The sequence below is a fragment of the Protopterus annectens genome, chromosome 7.part0 (assembly GCF_019279795.1).
Source record: "Protopterus annectens isolate FY-2018-M chromosome 7.part0, PAN1.0, whole genome shotgun sequence".
In the NCBI taxonomy this organism is placed as follows: Eukaryota; Metazoa; Chordata; order Ceratodontiformes; family Protopteridae; genus Protopterus; species Protopterus annectens.
The window spans coordinates 621,427,202-621,448,771 of record NC_056739.1 but is presented as its reverse complement, the minus strand read 5'-3'; the positions used below and the strand labels follow the sequence as shown (position 1 = coordinate 621,448,771).

Genomic DNA, 21,570 nt, shown 5'->3' with positions numbered 1-21,570 from the left:
CGAACATTTGTCATGAACAACCTCAAAAGTTCTTTACAATTAAGCCAATAACTTTTAATGTCTTAGCTTTAACTTTTAAGACATTAGTCCTATACTTAATATTAGTACATATAAATATAAAAATCCTTATATTCTGTCAATGTCTGTAACTTGTTGATCTGTAAGTTTATTTGATATTCAACCATTGTAAGTGTTGAAGTGGTCAGTATCCTCTGTCAGTGTTGTAACATAACCTAGTTTAATATCGTCCACATACTTGGCCATCCAGACATTAGATATCTCAGGAGTAAATGAAAAAAAACCCTCAAAACTCCAGAAAAACAAAAAATAGATTCATCTGCTCATTTCCACCACTTTATTTCAACAGTCTGGTATTGCGGCCATTTGGATTCACAGGACTAAATTCAGAACGCACATACATTCTTTTTGTACAGGTATAGACCCAATCCATCAGTTAAACGCTTAATTATTCAATTAACTATGTGTCTATATTAAAAGTATATACTTTAAAAAAATTGATTGTAGTAATCTATTTAAGATACCAACCACAGTATCCTTAGCATTCACTTTATGATTTATCCCTGCAGGGGACAGTCTTATAATTTAATATAAATTGGTGTGTGTATTATAGGGTGCAACTGTGTAACTCCTGCTTGGTATGTGGGTCAGACTAAATGTTAAGGTTTGAGTATTGGAACGTCTAGGTAACATTAGGAATCAAAACTTAAAAAAATCTGGTTGCCGAACATTATATTAAAATACATGGGTGTTCAACTGTAGATTTCTTTTTCTGTGTTATAGCACAACCTTATTTGCCCAGGGGAAGTGATTATTTAAGTAAATTAATTGAATTGGAGATGAAGTTTATAGGTCCAAAGAAGTCATTGTTCCACTGTAGTCGGCATTCATCAGACCTATTATTGAGTACAGTGCCCTTGGTATGTACCTAATCAGGCATATCCAACAATTGGAATGTCCACAGAGATTCCTCACTAAAAGAATACAGGGTGTAAGTAAAATCTCCTGTATTCTGTCTCCTGCAGGGTGTTGAGGGGAGATGCATGCCTGGCATACGGGGTATTGTCAGCCCTCACTCTAATGGATCTCTTGCATATCCACAAAGCAAACAGCACCAGGATTACCCAATCTAAAGACTTAAACTTTCCCTGTGATGTAAATAGGACCTGCTGGAGAGACAAGTATGTATCTGAGACTACCCCATTCATGTGAAGCGGAGTTCCTGCTTAACCCAATTCAGCTACAACTTGGACAATTGGATGGAGAATAGAAAATTAATCCGTGGTTTGGCACCTATGTCTCTAATGGACACAGGCAACCAGTAAATGGTTTTTCTCCCAAGTCCTTGTTTAAACTTAGAAAGCGTATCACAACTTGTCAGAGATTTGGGATGCATGGCTAGGCTTAAAAAGCCCCTTGTTGTCTTTAGCCTAGTAAATGCCAATGAACCTCTAAGAATATAATAATATTCCTCATATATTAAATAGAACCAGGAAGTAGGCTGTTAATTACCAGCATTAATTATGTAACGTTTTATAAGTAAATACAACTGTTATGTATTTAGTAAGTATTTCTACTCTTAAGAAACATGTTTATTAATGAAGAGCAATGTAGTAAAACATATTTCAAATAAATATCAGGCCGTATGTGTCATCTCATTTAAGACTAATGAGTAGTAAAACATTGGAACTGTTAAAAGACTGGCTCTATACAGACGTGCGCGTTTTCCTAAATATATAGTACAAAAAAAGAGTAGAAAAATGAACAAGTCCAAACATAAAGTCTGAGTCTTCTTTCTCTTTGGAAGTTGTGAAAATAGTTGGGGTCTATTGTTTCTTGCCTGATGTTTCGGTCCAGCCATTTTTGCCTGAAGATCTGTTTGAGAGAGAAATAGGCCCAATCCATATTTCTGCTGCTTGGATGAATGTTGTTCTTTTTAACATAGGAAGTGGCTTGTACTAGAGAGTTGAGAACCCATGTACCAGCAGAAACAAGATGAGTCTTGCGTAGGGGCCAACATTCTCTTCTCTTTTAAAAAGGTTTAGTAATACAGTCATTGTTAAATCATATAACTGACTGCCCCATTTTATAGGTGAAATTGTTCAGTCTGTTTTTAGCATGAGCTGTTTAGCTAGGACATAAATCTCACCACAACTAACCCGGCCGGTACAGCAAGATTTGTTTACATAGATTTTCCAGTAGATTGTCCAAGCTGTCTCTCATTGCTAAAAGGCAGACCTTCTTGCATGTATATTATTTTGCTGTATCCTTGTAGTCAAAACTGTCATCATGTCACTTCTTTAGGTTTCTTAGGGACTCCAAATATTCTTAAATTGTTTATCCTTTCTCCATTTTCCAAGTCCTCTGTTTTATTTGTTAACCAAATATTTTGTTTCAGTAAAAAAAGAGCAATATGGGATGCATCTTTCTGAGTGAAAGTTTCTGTTCCGAGTTTAAAACCTGCATGTCTGTACCTGGTAGACAACGCAGTATATATGTGCACGCGTGTGTGTATGTGAGACCTTATTGAAACTCATCAGTTTGAAAGATTCTTTTATTGAGATTCACAGTGACATTATTCTGACAGATGAGTGTTGATGAACTTGTGTAATTCCAGTATATTTCATTCAAGTATAATGCTGGAAAGCTTTCTATGTGTTAATATCAACGTATCCAGGCAACTTTAGTTCAAAATATTTTACTTTCTTTGGAGAACTGAAAAAGAGCTGTTATTTGGCTGCCAAGTTGGAATCTCAACTCTTATGAGAAGAGTTTGTATTTCTGATATTCTAATAGTGATTTTCTAGGTATAGTGTATTGTATTACAAATTCTTCCAGGTAATTACAATTTCTTCCTGTGAGCACTAATTCCATAACTTTCTGTACAGCTGCTGTTACACTTACATGCAAGTCATTTCTTATCCCCACTCTGATGACAGGAAATAGTACATGTTCTTATTCAGTTATCAGCGACCTTAATTCTCATCATTTTTTAAAAAATGTTAGTGATGTTACCAAGTGCTGGTACTTGTGTTCAAACACAAGAACAAATGTATCCTTTGGAGAAGATGAATGACTTGAATTGTGAGACACTTCATGAATTTGCTGGCTTGCATCCCCAGCTTCTGGATTTTATACTCTCAACTGCTGTGTTTTATTATTTACCAGGGCAAGGTAAGTAACCTTTTGGCAGCTATAAAAGGTTGCAACAGTTTTGCTTATCAATATTTGTAACTGGACTTTTGTGTACCTTCGTTCTTCTTTCAAGTTGTAACTTGTGTAGTAAAGTTTCATCTTGCACATTCATCCCTTTTATATATGACTGCAGAAGAATGACTTGTATTCCTCCCTTGTCCTCTTCAGGTGCCAGTTATTCCTTCGTCCAACAGGAGTCCTTGAAAGCCAGTATAAGGAATCCAGTAGCCACATTACTTGGAAGGAGATGGTCCACAGAAGCACAGAGATCAAATCCATTGTACACTGTCCATCTACAGAAGTTGGCTCACCTCCCCTCATAGTGAGCACTGTTGCTGTACCGGATCAGATAACATTTGTTGCCAGCAGCAGAGAAGAAGAGTGGGAACCTGCATATATTATTAATTTATATCCAACACTGACGCTCAAGAACCTTCTGCCATATCCGCTCAGATACTTAGTAGAGGTATGGAGTTTTGTGAGCAGCAGTACTGCCTGTGCCTTTCCCTAGCTTAGTGCTCTGTTTCTGTAAGAATTTTAATTCAGCATTGAGTATTGGTGGTTTTATACTTTAGGTACGAGAATTGTGTATCCATAATTTTCTTGGGTAAATTCTAGGCAATCGGTCTCAGACCAATATAAGCTTACCAAAATACCTCTTCAAAACTTCCCTTTAGCCACTTGGGGATAATTTTAAGGCTGCTTAGCCAATTATTTAGGTTTATCTGGAAAGTGGTAAGGGTGCTACCCTGCTTGATGTGTAGTGGAAGTTTGCTCCAGCGGTGAAGGAGATTCATTTGGATATGTATCTGTCACAGCACCATGTCATTTATCTGTTTGTGTAGGTTTCTTTAGTCTGATAATTAAGATACCATTTGTTTTGTGAAGGAGTAGGAGGTTAAACATGATTGAATCTTTCACGGCTTGGAAGGCTAGATGAAGATTTGTACAGTGGAGTCTATAAATGACTGAGTAAAGGGAAATGGTTACCCGCCTGTACTGATAACTTAGATTTTTGAGCTCACTGATTGTTTTAGTCAATTTGTGAGGTCTCCCATGTTGAGTAATATGTTTAATCTACCTTTGGGCCTGTATTTGTTTATATTTGATAATGGGTAGGATGAAATACCAGTAAAGGAGAATTAACTCAGCTTTGGATCTAGTGGAGATGCCTTTGGAAATTAGATGAGCCAGATAAGAGGGCTTTTCAAACTGTTGTGGAGACATTGTCCAAATGATAAGGAATTGTCAACAAGAGTACCTATCAAGTGTTTTGTTTACCAAATGAAATATGCTACAGTTTTACGCATTGAATTTGAAACCACTGTCCTTGTGCCAATTGTTAATCTGATGTAAACAATGTTGCAGCTACTGTGAATCAGTGGAAGATCAAGTAATACGCAGTTTACTTTTACTGGATGGCTGAATAACAAAACCCAGTTTACAGTCTCATGAGTCAAGATTTCACTTTGCTTCTGCATGTGTGAAAGCAAAATGAATACACAATTTATCACAGGCACTAAACATCACAGAGTCCCATTAGAATTGTTTGTTAAAATGTGAGCGAGAGAAGTCTTAACACTACTGTTCTGGGCATACGGATGGAACTGCATTTGCAAAAGCTAAACAAGGTCAGGAGATCAATGGAGGAGAGTCTTTTTTACTTTATTGCTATGCTTGTCAGCTAACTACAGTGAATATTCATATTTTTATGATGAATAGTAGTCTTGCAAAAGTCAGTAAATGTTAACAGCAAGTCAGTCAAAATGGAACTGCTAGGTTTTCCAAATCTCTTCACTTCTGTACATCTAAGTACCAGATTACTGAGGTGATGTTACATAATACAGTTTCTGCATTTGGATTTTTGACACTAACTTAACGTAAGGGTGCGTACTGTGGTGTTGGAAAAGTTTTGTTTGTTGTAGGCTGTTGTGCAGAGTTTTTGTTAATTTTACACTGCACAAGTGATGTCCTTCCTTATCAAGTTAATTTCTTAAAGGAGAACTGAAGTTCCTCAGGAGAAAGGAGAACATGCAAATCCAGAGGGAACGAGAAACAGAAGAGAAAAAAGGGCAAGAAGGCAAAGGCCCCTTGGCCAGCAAAGTGTCCCTAACAGAAGAAAGAAAGGAAAAAGGAGGGGTGACTGAAAACTTCAGCAATGAAAAGAAAAGGAGCCTACTGTTATGGCCAGATTTCACCCAACTGTTCTACATCCATCACTGTTACAGTATCCATCATGTGTGGGAGGTTACTATAGCTACTGTAAAGGGTAGAAGGAAGAAGGCACAGAGGAGCTCTCCACAAATCCATGAAGAACAGCCCTGGTAAACATTGTCATGGCTCTAGAAATTACATCCATCTTATAATGTTTTGTAAAAGAGTGGGACATTGAACCAAGTAACAGCTTCAGTGATCTAGTACCTAAACCTTTGAAGAAAGCTGCATAGGAGGCTATTGCCCTTGTACATTGAGTTCTGACTGAAGCAGACAGCTGTTTCCATGGAAAGAATAACAAAAGAAATGGCCTTAGAAATCCACGGGAGATGGTTTGCTTAGAAGACAGCCAAACCCAAAGTCCTGGCATGAAAACAAAAAAGCTGCCCAGATTTGCGGACAGGTTTTGTATTACCCAGAAAATACTTGAACTGTCTATGGAGATCTAAGGTTTGAAGAACCTTCTCACTAGCAGATTGTGAAGAAGGAAAGAAAGGAAGGAAGCTGGATAGACTGATTAAGAAGACAGCTCATTGACTATCTTGGGCTTAAAAATGAGGATATATATGCAGAGTTACCCAGTCCATATGAAAAACCAAAAGGGAGGAATCTCCATCAGAGCCTGAAGTTCAGAAACACTCCTGGCTGAAGTAAGAGCAATTAACAGTTTTCCAGGCAGTGTTGTAAAGCAGTAGCAATATACTCAAAAAGAGACAGTTTTTAATGTCCCAAGGGGGGAATGGGGGATCTGATATGTGGACATCTTTAAGGAATTGTTAGACCTCAAAACGAGAGGCCAATGGTGGGATCAAGGGCAAACAAGCAGAGATTGCTGTGAAGTGAGCTTTAACAGAGGAATATGCTAGGCCAGCATGGAGGAAGTCAACACAAGTAAGAAAGGATTAAAAGGACTCCACTGAGAATGGATCATTGTGATGCTTGAGACACCAAACAGAATACATTTTCCATTTAGCCATATAGGATTTTCTGGTAGCTGGTTTCCTGGCCTCTTGCAGAACCCTAAGCACATCCTCAGATAAGTGGTGTAAAAGGGATCAAAGCCTTATCACCCAAAGTGCCAACTGAAGAGTGAACAGGTAAGGGTGAAAGGGAAAGCCCTTGTCTTGTGTGAGATGAACAATCCAGTGAGATAACTTGTGATAATTGCCCCATGTCAGGTGAAAGAGAAGGGAAAACCAGTGCTGTCTGGTCCAGAAGGAAGTTACAAGTGAGATTCTAGGGGAGTCCTTGCTGACCTTGTGTAAGATACTGGGAACCAGAGGAAGAGGACAGTAAACATATAAGGACATTGTTTTTTTTAAGAATAGAACGTGGTGTCCACCATCGAAGTCAGAGGACATGAGAGTCTGGAACAAAGTCAAGGTAGTTGCCTCTTCAGAGGGGAGGCAGAAAGATCCATTTGTAGAATACCCACCCAGTGTACTGTGTCCAGAAAAAAACTCACTGTGAGTTATCCATTTGTATAGTTTTGTCCTGGACCTGCTTATGACATCTGCCACACTGTTGTGTTCTGAAGGGATGTAGACCATCTGAAGGGTTACCTGCTGGTGGATAGCCAAATCCCAGGCCTATTTGTTGATGTACCACATGATTGTGGTGTTGTCTGCAAAGATCTTTAAAGGACCTGGAGACCAAAGATAATAGAAGGATGAAGAGCAAAAATGAGCACCCTCTTCTTCTTTCTGTTGGTGTGGTATGACCACTGATGAAGTGGCCATAGACTGTGAAGCCTCAGATTGTTGAAAGAGGCTGCCCACCCCAGAATGGAAACTTCTGTGCACAGCTGTTGAGTAACTGTATGAGTTTGAAAAGGCAGGCCTGACTTGAGTGAGATGTGCTGAATCCACCAGTGAAACTCAAGTTTGAGACAAAGAAGTAAGTGATCTAGAAATTTCAGAGGGTGGCAGATGGAAGCACACCATGTTTAGGATACCACTAAATATTTAGAATATGAAGCATGGCCAAGGGAAGCATGGGAATGGTAGCTGCCATGAACGCCAAGGCTGTCAAAGTTTCCTTGCAGGAGTGAGAGAAAGGAGAAGCAGAGAATGGAAATAGGTTTTCAGAGACAGAACTTTGGGAGAAGGAAGAGAAGCAAATATTGTAACTGTTTGGATTCTGCAACCCCCCCTCCAACAAAAAAAGTGGGTCATGCGAAGGACTCAGAACTGACTTATTGCTATGGACGGTGAACTAGACTGTGCATGGTGAAGTGCAAATCCTGCAAAAGTTTGATTTGAGAGGGAGCCAAAAGAGGCAGCCCATCCAGATAAGGGAATATCTGGATTCCCTGAAGCCTGCAAAAGAACATGACAGGGGTCAGACTATTGGTGAATACCATTGGGGGCCATACAAAGACCAAAGGGCAAATCCGAGAACTGAAAATGAAAACGGAGAAAAGCAAAACCTTCCTGAAGGCAGGGTGAATGGGAATATGAGGATAGGCACCTTTTAGGTCTAGGGAGATCAGAAGGGCCTGTAGAAGTATGAGAGGAAACATAGTCTGGAGAAATAGCATCCAGAAAGAAGGAATCTTTAGAGAAGTGTTGAGAAAAGACAGGTCCAGAACAGGTCTCCAGGACCCCTCTTTTCTGGTAACCAGGAATATTTTGGAGTAAAACCTTGCTCCACTTTGGGATTCTGGGATGTGTTGGATGGTGCCCTGATTCAGTAGATCCTGCAGAACCAATGTAAATGAGGAAGTTGGTCTGGAGGAGGTTGAGGATCTGAGAAGGGGAGGGGATTTTCATACAATAAAATAACGGGAGGGGAGAAAATATGTGAGATAGATGCAGATTTGTCCTGAACAGGGGGCTTTTCAACTTTAGAAGTTTGGGTGAGTTTATAAGAGAACATGTGCTTAGGAACTCTTTTTCCATTTACAAAGCTGATGAGGTAGCCTACAAATAAAGGCAGACATAGGAGGATAGTTTCTTTTAAATTTTCAGATGGGACAAACAAAAATTTAAGAACCTGCATAACTTTGCCTGTGTCTTGTAAAGTTTTAAACAAGTCAGGAGCAGCCATACCAGAAAGATTTTGATTGTCCAACGGAGCATTGAGGAACTTGGCCTTAATATCAGGCAGAGCCTGGAGGCATAGCCATGAGTACCTCCTCATAACTGAACCTGAAGCAGCAGCTCTAGAAGATGCATCAGCTGCATCATAACTACATTTGATAGAGTGACTTGGATACCCTTGAATTAGAACTCAGTATGGTATAATGGCTAAACTAATGGCAAAAGCAATGCCAAAATTGATAGACATGGATCAGTGTGGTTTTGTGGAGGGGAGGCAAACATTTGCCAACATTAACAGAACATTGATGATACAGAGGGAAGCAAAATGTCAGAAAATACCATTGTTGTTGGAGGGTCCTGATGCAGAGAAAGCATTTGACAGTGTAAGCTGGGACTTAGAGCATGGCAGTGGAAGCATTTGTATTTCCTGAAAAAAATTATAAGGTTGATTAGGAGGATATATGAGAGATCGGATGTGAAAACTGAAGTGGGTGGGGTCCTCTCTGATAATTTCTGCTTGAGCAGAGGAACCAGGCAGGAATATCCTATTTCCCCTTTATTTGCATTATATTTAGAACCATTGGTAAAGAAAATAAGGGACTCAGAAATTCAAGGATATAATTGGTATGATAGTCGAGAAAAACTGGCTGTATTTGCAGATGATGATATTTTATACCTGACAAAACCAGAAAGAGACATTACAATTTTGTGGAACATTTTGAGACAATTTCAAAACCTTTTGTGATACAAAATTAATGAAGCTAAAACAAAGACATTAGTGGTAAATTATGTATCCACATATGAATTGGTTCAGCAATCTCCATATTTATGGGGACAAGATAAAATGAAGTATTTAGGGATATGGATTAAAAATGATTCTGGTGTGGCAGCTAAGGATATGTGGGAAGAGACTAAAAAGATAATACAAAAATGAAGGAAATGGAAGCTTTTTTGTATGGATATGGACAGTAAGATACAGTTAACATGTTTAGCCCCATTAGTCTTGTAAACAGGTCAGGTATATTTTTATCAACCATAGGAAAAGTTGTGGATAGCAATTAATAAAAAGCTGAAAACCTATCTGATAGGGGAAGATGGCAATACTCAAGTGGGATAAGATTATTCATCCAGTAGAACAGGGTAGATTGGGATTACCCGATTTGAAGGTGTAGTTCAGAGCCACAGATTTAAGGCTCCTAGATATATAGCACAAGCAGAAAACTATAATTCAAAGTGGGAAGGGATGTTGATGAAATGGGGAAGCTCAAGAACCAGAGAGAGACTGGGATTGCGGATGCAGGCCTTTAAGGAGAATAACAATTATCATACAGAATATTAAATCTATAAAGTAGCAGAAAGTATCCTATGAAGTAAGCCAACACGAGAATGGAGACAGGAGATTCTGCTGATAGGGATGACTGCAATTAGGGATATAGGCAATAGGCAAGAGGGGGCTGGAATTTATTGGAGAAAATTGGCAAAGGAACCAAGGTATTGGGAGCAAATAACTAGAGAGGGAAGGATGATAGAATGGGAAGACACCAAGGATTTATTTGGACTGCATGTTAGAGATTGCCTTCCCTGTCAAGAATTGATGTCGAAGTATAGGCAAAGAGAAAGAAATAGGAGGGTCCTAAATGAAAGACCAGCACTAGTAGAATTTTTAGTAGAATCTAGAACAGAAGCTGCCGTTAAAAAAAGGATAATTAGATGAGCATATAAAATATTGCATGATAACTCTAAGAATCAATCAGAGGAGGTTAGAAAGGATTGGGAAGAGAGATTGGATAAGCAATTCACACACACACACAAAAACAACCACTGGGAAGGATATATGTATGTCTCCCAAATATGCAACAAAATTGTGAAGATTTAGGATTTTTGCTTGGAAATGTTTACATAGATATTTTTATACCCTAAGTAGACGCCAGAGAATTTTTTTCTCAGGTAGTAGACATCAAATGTTGGAGGTGTGACAGGAAAGAAAAAGGTAATTGGAACATATTTTCTGGGAGTGCGGTGAGTTGGCAGAGTTTCAGGATTCCATTTTGGATGCAGTGTCAGAGATGCTGGGTGGGCAGATTGGTATGATTTTTGTAAGCTGTGATACAGATTCAGAATTGCCTAGACGTGGTAGGGCCTTGCTGTGTCTAATTATGGTGAATGCCAAAAATGGAAAGCAAACTGTAAGCCAACTATAGTATTGAATATAGTAACAGAGATAAAACAACTGGAATTGAGATCTTTAGAAAAGGGTAGGAGCAAACTGTATAGGAAAAAATGGGAATTGTGGGAACAATACATACAAGGGAGGAATGAGGTTTAAAAGAAGATAGAACTTATATGAGCTATGTAATGCTTGAGTAAAAATGATTGGGTAGGTTATAAGTGATGTGTAATGCTTGCAATATCTAACTGTATGTATGTATTTACTATTGTTGACTCAATAATTAGGCTGTTCTATTAATCATTTTCAGTTAGTCTGGGCTTAGGGAGCAGTTTTACAACATGACAGAGTATATGCTATTAACATAGCCAAACAACTTTATTCTTAGAGTATACAATATTAATAGAGCCAAATATATACAAGCTCTACATAATACTGATTACATTTAAAAAGAACAGTTGCCTCGAGGTATACACTTTATATAGGCAGTCACACAAGATGTTCAGCACTAGATCACTATTGCAGTAGCCTAAGCCAATTGGGTTATGTGTTGCAGATTAGAAAGCCCAGTAGCGGAGCACTTTAGGAAACATCATGGTGGCTCTGATTCCGCTTTCTGTTAGTGTGTTGGCTAAGCCTATAGCTTGCCTGGGAGAGGGATTTTTGAATAGGTTAATGTTATTAGAAACAAAATGCATCATACATTTTGGTACGTTACATCCTAGGGGGTCAAATCTGGATATAATTTGAATGTTGGGTAAGAAAATATAGTATATTTTTTCATTGTCAGTAATTTTAAAAGTTTCATAAATTTTCACATGTTGGGGAATACTGTTGAATGTTTTTCTAAAAAATAAGTTATTGTTAAGTCTAAAAAAGATGCATTTCAAACAATATGGGTAATGTTATTTAAAGAATATGTGCAATGTCATTTTAAATATGTATATTTATCTATCTAAAGTAAATGGGGAGTGATTAGTTAATTATTTAGTGGGTTTATGATGTAATTAGGGATGTATAAAATATGTGTTGCATGGTGTGTTAATTATTCCTTGAAGGCGTAAGCCGTGGTACTGGATGCCCCTGTAAAGAAGTTCTTTCACTGTTCTGCAGTTTATTGTGTTTCTTTGGTGATAGATTCAAACTAAACAACTCATGAAAGCCAGGGGCAGAGCCTGGAAGCAATAGCACATGAACAGAAGTCAGACCAATTTGGAAGTATCACCTTCTACACAAGTTCTGATAGATAAAAAATATCTTTTCCACTAGCTAGGGCACATAGTCCAAAAAAACCCCAAAGTTTTGGGAAGACCTAAACACGCTGTTGAAGCCGGGCAGAAAACTGACTCTCAATCCTTTTCCATCACAACCAAACAAAAGTGTAGCCAGAAAATGTAGTAGCCACTTAATATCTATTACCACTACCAGCTTCACAAACACTGAGCCCCACTCACCCACCCATTTCTCAGTACATCAACTTCCACATTCCAGCACACCCTAAAAACTGTTCCCACCAAAAGTATTACAAATATATTCAAAAACTAAAGCCCACAACTCTGGCTCCTGACAACCTACTAGCCAAATACATTGCCATGACAGCTGAAGGTGTGTGTTACCCGGTATCTGTTCTCATAAATAGATGCATAACAGAGAACTATTCTCCAACCCTGTGGAAATCTTTCCTTATAATTCCACTCCACAAAGGTGTCACATCCATAGGTCTCAGCCTATTAAGAGGCCAATGTGAAACACAAACCCTAACAATGTGTGACAAATAGTCAAAATGTGGAACACCCTATTTTTACACTGCATGAAACGTGCCATGGGCCATCGTAGAACATCTGTAAAATGGAGGCAACTCCAGTGGAGTGAACTTCACTACTACCTAACCTTTCCACATCTAACAACTTAACCTCATTTCCAATCTAGAAAGGTGCCCAGTTCTATGAAATATCCTCCATCACTACTTGGTAACTTAATCTAACAATAGTGCTAGTGATTTACTTCACACCAGTCATGTCTCCAAGATTTGGAACTTACTCGCTCTCTCCCTGAAACAATGTTGTTGTTGTGTCTTTCGGCTTTTCCCAGTTAGGGGTCGCCACAGTGGATCTCCGGTCCGCTAATGATTGGTAGTTGATTTTTACGTGCCAAGTTACCAGCCTTGACACACAACCTTCAATGAAGGTACGCCCATTCACGCATGTCTCCACGCAGAAGACGCTCTAGCTGAGAATCGAACCGGAGAGCGTCTTATTGTGAGGCGACAATGCTACCGCAGCACCACCACCACGGGTCTCTCCCTGAAACAATGTGATAACCTAAAATCTTTCAGATTACAACTGAAACAACACTTAATGAATCCCTGGATATGTTCGTGCTTGACTCCAGGCTAACATATCTTCACTGTTTACTATCCTCTCACTCATCTCATCTCTCTCACTTTCTTAGCTAGGTTAACTAACTCCTTAAGCACAGCAAGCAAAAAGCACAGTAACTCCCCCGTGCTATGCTCTGAGTCGCACAATTAGACAATGGAGGTTGAGGGAATCAAACAGTTACCTCCATGATTATGTTTCATGCAAATGCCACCACTGTGGACACATTAGCTAATGCAATCTTGATCTACTCCATCTGTATACTTCTTAACAAGCTTGAATAATACCTCTTGAAAATGCAGTTTACTCGAGTCACTCTGCAGTGTACATGTATATACATAGATTTGTATATTTCTGCACTTGTATAACTGTTCCTCTTCATACTGTATGCATAATGTTTCTGTCTGTTTTATATACTCATAATTAGCTTACCATACACGTACATGCATATTTTGTATTTTTGCTTTGCTTATTTACTTTTCCATGGGTTAAAACTGAAGCTGGTCTTTTGTGATCAGTGTTTCACTTCAGTTAACAAATTCCAATAATGTCAAGAAAGCAGAGACTCCGCTATTTTGATGAAATGCACAACAGCGACCTTAATTCACCAAAGTACTTTTACTCTCTTTTTACCAAAATGTATTTCAGTAAAAAACTAAAGCAGCAAAATACGGGTGGCTAAACAAACTTTTTATGTTATTGAAATGTATTTCAAACATCTTACTTTATAGCACACTACAACTAAATGGTTTAATCAGTGAACATGAAACAATTATTGTAAACTTTTTAATGGAATAAGCACATGCATTTTTAAGGCCTAATTGTATGGTGTTTCCTGCCATTCTTTTAGATGTTACTAAGACTGTATACTGTTATGCTGCAACTATCCTGATGGCAGTGATGCCAACTTGCAAGTAAACATGCAGTTATTAGCTTTGGTTTGTATACCGCGATGCTGATTGGCAGTAATTGCAGTACACAAACCAATCATAATCCGTGTAGCAGAGCCACAGCTGTTCAATGCATAACAGTGGCTTCACTCATCGTTAAATGTGGAACGTTCCGCATAATCTGGATCCCTTAGATGCTCAGGTCACATCTATTGAACTATTTGCGCACCCCATTGAAATACTTCATCCATTTGTCCATTGAGCATGTGGCTGTTTGTGATGTTAGTGAATGCATTATACAAACATGTAGATCAAGGCTAAAGGATGGTAGATGGGAAGTTAAGATTACCATTAATGTTAACCTGTGCAGATGGTTTGATCTTAGTAGCCAAGAAAAAACATTGGATTAAAGCATCAATTTACAGAACAGCATGCATGTTAGGTACAGTAGGATTATAGTTAAATAAAAGTAAAAAAGTAAGGGGATTGGAGATGGCTTTATTTTACTAGAACTGAAGTTAATGTTGTGGGGTTAAGTTTGGAAGGGAACAAGTAGCAGTACAACAGTGGAGAGAAAATCTAAAAAAAAATACAAAAGTTGACAGATTTCTGTCCCTAAAAATGGATATATATGTTAAACACATATATTTAAGTAAAGCTAGCATATTTAGGTGGAAACTGAGTTTGAGTATGTTTTTGATTTTCTGTGGGGAACAAGAATGAATCCAGTTAAAAGAATTATATTTGTGAAAGAAAAGGGTGGTTGAATTTAATAAATCCAGTTGTTTTCTTAGCATCATTAAATTTATTTTCAGTGTTTAAAATATGTGAAATAAGACAACGCTAGGATTCTTTTAAACTGAAAAATATAAGGTACGTGGATGGTTTGGGGTAAAAAAAAAGGAAAAGAAAAACAAAAGATTTACAAGAGAAAGAATATGAAAGTAAAATAAAAACATGGAAAACTCATACAAATGAAGTAGAGACAAAGGAAAGAATGGTATAAAAATAGTGAAATTGAACTATTGATCCTTCGTTAAAAAAATTGGGGGGGGGTGAATAAGGCAAAGGCAGGAAACATTTGAATCTTTTCTTGAAACAAGTGATTTTCTGTGGCATTTATTATTGTACAAACTGCCAGTAAAAATTAACATGAAATATGAAATAACTTAATGTGTAATACTTAGGAGACGCTGCAAGTGTGATTTTTGGATTTTAAGAAAAACGAAGGTTTTTGGACATTATTCAAGGATGTTTATGACTGGAAAGTATTTAAAAACATCGATATGGACATGGTATTTTAGGGGAAGTATAAGGTTAGGAGTGAAAAAGAAACTGAAAAATAGGATAAGATTCTATTAATTACTATTTGATGTTTATGAAAAAGATTATGTAAAGATTTGCTGTTATAACAAAAGAAACGATGAGGAAGTTATATGTGATATAAACAAATGAAGAAACGATGAGGAAGTTATATGTGATATAAACAAATGAAGAAACGATGAGGAAGTTATATGTGATATAAACAAATGAAGAAACAATGAGAAAGTTATATGCGATATAAACAAATGAAGAAACAATGAGAAAGTTATATGTGATATAAACAAAAGAAACGATGAAATTATATGTGATATGAACAAATGAAGAAACGATGAGGAAATTATATGTGATATAAACAAAAGAAACGATGAAATTATATGTGATATGAACAAATGAAGAAACGATGAAGAAGTTATATGTGATACAAACAAATGAAGAAACGATGAGGAAGTTATATGTGATGTAAACAAATGAAATGATGAGGAAGTTATATGTGATATAAACAAATGAAACGATGAGGAAGTTATATGTGATATAAACAAATGAAGAAACGATGAGGAAGTTATGTGTGATATAAACAAATGAAGAAACAATGAGGAAGTTATATGTGATATAAACAAATGAAGACACGATGAGGAAGTTATATGTGATGTAAACAAATGAAACGATGAGGAAGTTATATGTGATATAAACAAATGAAGAAACGATGAGGAAGTTATATGTGATATGAACAAATGAAGAAACGATGAAGTTATATGTGATATAAACAAATGAAGAAATGAAGATGAAGTTATATGTGATGTAAACAAATGAAATGATGAAGTTATATGCGATATAAACAAATGATTATGGTGGAAAGGATTGGGGGTGAAATATGTTTTACATGTATTAAGGAAGATAAACATGTAAAATGCTTTATTGCGATGTATAAAAGTATATTATAAACTGTAAATATAATGAATGTATAAATAATGAAAGAAAGATGGAAAAGTGTTTATATAATTAGGGGTGGTGAGATCTTTTATATCTAGCTGAGCTACCACCAATCAAGCAGATTGCACCTTGGTTTAGCATCTCATTACATACGAGTGCAGCAGCAGTGTCAAGAATTGATCTACCTGGTGTGGGAATAGTACCTACAGCCTTCTGAAGCAAAGGTGTGTGCTCTACCTGTTACACCACTGATACTGCTCCTTTCCATCTGCCATTGATGTCCTGTGGACTGGTGAGCAGGTTTTTGCTAGCTCACCTTATGAAGAATGTCTGTAGACTATGTTCCTTATCTTTCTGCTTTTGCCTTGCAACCTAAGTTGTGCAATCTGCTGAGCAACTTTCCAGAAACTGTTATAATGTCTCTGATGCCTTGTTTTTTGTCTATGTGTACTGCTCTCTTACCTTCTTTGTTAGTCAGCCAGTATTCCTCCTTAGCCTGGTCTATCTTCTATCTCACAATTTTCTCTGTATTCCTTCTCTAGTTTAATATCTTCTTAGACTAATGCATTCCTCCACCACTTTCCTTTGGTACCTTATTTCCATACCTGGCTTGTCTACATATCTGTTCTCTAGTCTTAAGACACGCTGTGTTGAGATGCTGCCATTCTTCTTCTACTTTGCCTATTTCTTGTTCTTCCTTAAACATTGGAGCCCTGAGTCTTCAGCCTAGGTTCAGTTGAGATTAGAACATATTTTGACCTCTGCTTGCAGCTGATTGTAGCCACCAGTAGTTTATGTTGTGGGATGAATGCTGGGGTTGCTTTGCAATCTCTGATAATACCCCAGTGTCCTTTCCTTACCATGAAGAAGTCTACCCGAGTTGCTTGTTGACCACACTTGCATGTGATCTTCTGAACACCTCTCTTAGTGAACCATCTGACAGACGGAAGTATAGGCTTTATGGTAGGTAACACACTGGCTAATAGGCTTACATAGACCCGTAGCATAGGTCATGGTAGACCAGCTCCTCAACCTACTTATCACCTTCTAGTTTTGGCATCATTAATCTTTGTAACCAAATCACCTAAATCCAGACTTTATACCTTAACTGACTAGCCCTGACACAGTTGTACAGTCTAGAGGATACAGCTTACCACAGCTTATGCTTAAAGCAGTTGGTCTGCTTAACTTTTTCCCTGAACGCTACCATCTAGAGACTCTGATGCTACTCAAAACACAGACACTGTTGGCATACCATTCTGGAGGGGAGGAGACAGAGTGGGAGATACCAAGGCTTTGGCTGGAGATCAGGATCAAACCCTGCACCTTGTTGTTGGGGACAAAGATCTTAACCATTATGTTGTGACTTAGTAGATTATGGGATGATTGATGATGATGAGGATGATAATGCAGAAAATAAGATAGCTTTTATTATTTGTATTTGTGGACTGGGATTATCTGACTGTGTTGATAAGCCACTTAAAGTTTTAAGTTATAGTTACAAACACATGGTATAACAGTAGTGGAGACAATCTCCGGTTTAGCATAAAAATTATTAATTACAATTACATACACATAGCACATCAACAGCTAAGAAAAACAAATGGACTGATCTGGATGTGTTACAATGGCAGGAGATTAAGGGATTCTAGCAAAATTGATAAGTATTAATAGTGTTGTAGAACAGAAGAACAGATATCTTTAAGGCTGGCATTTTACTTTAGCAGCATCATAAAAGAAGTATGCATGTAGCGTGCTTAATTTGTTTAAAGAGAAAAAGCATATTGTATATTCAGTAGATTGGGTTGGTTATAGTGTAGGGCAACTGATAAGAGGAGATTAGAAATGAAAGAAATACTGGGGTGGATCAGTATGGAAAAAGAGTGAAATAGAGGTAGGGTGAGTTGCTAGAAAGTAATTGACTGAAACTGGGGGTTGCAAGTACTTATTAAATTGAGGCATAATGTTGTAGTTTTAAAAGTAGGAGCAGGACTAGTAAAGAAAATGGTTAAAGAACATGGAAGGAATAAGGGTACAGAAACTATGGGAATTAGAACATTGGCACTAGAGGGATGTTACCACACAAGTAGTATGTAAACATGAGAAGTTGGAATGTAGATCATATAAGTGGCTACATAGGTAATGCAGCATTTTTATCAGTTGGCAATGTAAAGAGTACCAAGGAGAGGGTAGCCAACTCTGTGGCATGGAGAGATAAAGTCCTAAGTCACAGGCAATCTGAGTGAGAATGAGCGGCCATTGCCACATCACCGATTCTGGAGGGGAAGGAGGCAGCTCTGGCTGGCTACATGACACGCAGTGAAAGTACTAGGTGTTCACCGCCACAGAGCTCATGCCTAGCAACACTGTGCCACCATGTGCAAGCTGCGTAGTAGCTTGATGGCAAATTCAGCAAGCGGAGAAATGCTTCCTCTTCATCCTGTAACATACATTGGTGCTCCATTTGGGGAGAGGGTTAGCTGCTCTGCATCATGTGTGAAACTGTATTTTGTAGCAAGTTGATGAGAGATAGTTAGAAAGCAAGAATGAGACGGATTGCAGTTACGAGAGTCTTAATTGTCATGTGAGTGCAGGCCCACCAGAATATATTTTCCTGTCTTACTGCTAACAGCAGGTGCTTGATTCTAACAACTAACTAAAGGCAGCTCACTTTGCTATGGTCAGGACACTCATTTGGACTGTTACCTGCTAAGTTACTCACACCCAACTGTGATTAGCACAAAACTGTGTATATTAAGCTAAGCTTTCAATAATGCTGATAAACTTGTCTGCCTCTTCAGACCAAATGACAAGAAAAGCCTAAGTATCACAGCTCTGTATCCCACGTCTCCTGGACTAAAGCAAATACTCAACAGGAAACAGTAATCCCGGGTGGCTTAAACATAAATTGGCTGTCCTTCACCTCTGATTCTTTCCCTCAGTGTCACTAAACATTTATGGTTACACACAAGTTATTCATACTGCAACTAGACTCAACAAGTCAAATAGTAAAAATTAACATTAGACTGCTTTCTAACAAACAAAAAAAAAAAATAGAATTTCATCTTCAAGCACCTGCGCCTAAACATAGAAAGAGGGTCAAACAAAACACAGCTCCCTAGCTATCTGCAATAGTCATGACATTGATGCTGAGTAGGGAAAAGGAATGCAAAACATGTCAAGTTAAAAAGTACAGTTTTGTACCTACCATAAATGTAGATGTTCGAAGATCCACATTGCTGCAGTCCTTACACTTGGGTAGTCCGCTGTCCTCGGTCGGCCCGAATATCAAAGTATAAGGCTGACGTCGGTCAGGGCGCATTTGACTGACGTCAGGACATCAGGGTACAAATGCGCATGACCGACGTCATATCCTCAGTCTTTTCTTGCCCCAGATGTCAGAAGACCCTAAAAATAAAGGTCAAAACCAAAAGACAGCAAACAACCAACCAACCACCCTTGCACTAACTATATGTACAATATATACAATATACACAAAATGTACAACCCAACCCACACAACCACCTCTAACTACAGACGGGAAGGAGGGAGGGTAAATTGGACTGCAGCAATGTGGATCTTGAACATCTACATTTATGGTAGGTACAAAACTGTACTATGTTCTTCATCTCACATTGCTGCAGTCCTTACACTTGGGTAGAATCCCAAAGCAGAGGTAAGGGAGGATGGCTAATTACAAGGAAGCAGGAGCTGCCAAAATGCCCTGCAAAACAGCAGTGGCAAAACCAGCCCTGGACTTAGAGTAAAGTGGCAGGTGATAATGCTTAGAGAAAGTATGCACAGAACTCCAAGTAGCTGCCTCCAAAATATCCTTGGTTGCCACTCCCCTCAAAAAAGCTGTTGAAGTGGCAGTAGCCCTAGTGGAATGAGGCCTAATCCCAGCTGGAATCTCCTTGCCATGATGGGAATAACAGAAAGCAATGCAAAACCCAATCCACTTAGAAATAGTTTGTTTTGATACAGGCTTGCCCTGAGAACTCAAAGCAAAAGAAACAAACAACTGCTGAGACTGCCTGAAACCTTTAGTTCTGTCCAAATAATAACGCAACTGCCTGTGGACATCTAAAGTGTGCAAAATCTTTTCCCCTTTATTTTGGGGATTTGCATAAAAAGTAGGCAAATGAATAGTTTGGTTTAAAGCCACACTAGAAACCACCTTAGGCATAAAGGAAGGATTAGTACGTAATGATACCCTATCCTTATGGAAAATCAAGAAAGGCTCAACCGCCATAAGGGCCTGTAATTCAGAAACCCTTCTTGCAGAAGTAATGGCCAACAAAAAAGCAGTCTTCCAAGATAAATATTTCAACTCAGCAGTAGCTGCAGGCTCAAAAGGTTGTAGAGTGAGTTTCTCCAACACAAAATTGAGATCCCAAGCAGGAGTAGGAGCTCTTCGTGGGGGTCTTATATTCTTTGCCCCTCTAAGAAATTGCTTGAACAAAGGATGAGAAAACAATGGTGGGTTGCAATCATAGTGAGCTGAAATTGCTGCAGCATGAACTTTAATAGAAGAGAAAGACAAACCTTTGTCTAGCAACTCAGTAAGATATTGAAGAGCCACACACAAATTAGGCTCAGAAACATCAAAATCTTTTGCTGCACTCCAAAACAAAAATCTCTTCCATTTGTCTGCGTACACTTTCCTTGTACTAGGCCTCCTAGCTTCCAAAATAACATTTAAAACTTGCTGAGGAAGTGGAGGCCCACTATGGTTCAAAACAGAATATGCCAGGCTGTTAGGTGCAGAGAGTGAAGCTTGACATTTAGCAAATGGCTGTCCTCCTGCGACAACAGGTGTGGAATGGAAGGCAAAGGCCATGGAGGCTTCCGTACCAGACTTCTCAGTAATGGGTACCAGTGTTGTCGAGGCCAATCCGGAGCTATTAAAATCATCCTTGGCTTGTCCTGTCTGACCTTCAGAAGTACTTTTAGGAGGAGAGGCAGAGGTGGAAAGGCATACACATGAAGATTGCTCCAATTGAAAGAAAGAGCATCCACTCTCCAAGCTGTGGGATGAAACCTTTTTGTGCAAAACCTTGGCAGCTGATGGTTTAGTGGAGAAGCGAACAGATCTATGTCTGGAGTTCCACATGACACTGTCAATTTCTGAAATACATGAGGATCCAATTTCCACTCGTGGGGATCCATAATTCGTCTGCTCAACACATCTGCTAAGGAGTTCTGTGCTCCTGGCAGAAACCTTGCCTGAAGATCGAGCAGTAAACTGAGAGCAGTCTCCCACAAAATCATTGCTTGCCTGCATAGAGGATAAGAATGTGTTCCCCTTGCTTGTTGATGTACCACATGACAGTTGTGTTGTCTGTTAGAATCAACACCTGCCCTGGAAGAAGTAATTCCTTGAAAGCAATTAATGCAAACTGGACTGCTAACAT

General features: G+C 38.5%; 1 protein-coding gene across 1 annotated transcript in view; it reads left to right on the top strand.

Annotated features, from left to right (window-relative positions):
* Positions 1-21,570, top strand: part of VPS13C (vacuolar protein sorting 13 homolog C) — a 6,956,796-nt gene that overhangs the window by 4,781,945 nt on the left and 2,153,281 nt on the right. The window contains exon 60 of the mRNA XM_044076309.1: positions 3,382-3,679. Within this exon, the coding sequence (XP_043932244.1) occupies positions 3,382-3,679 (298 nt within the window). The remainder of the gene's footprint in view (positions 1-3,381; positions 3,680-21,570) is intronic.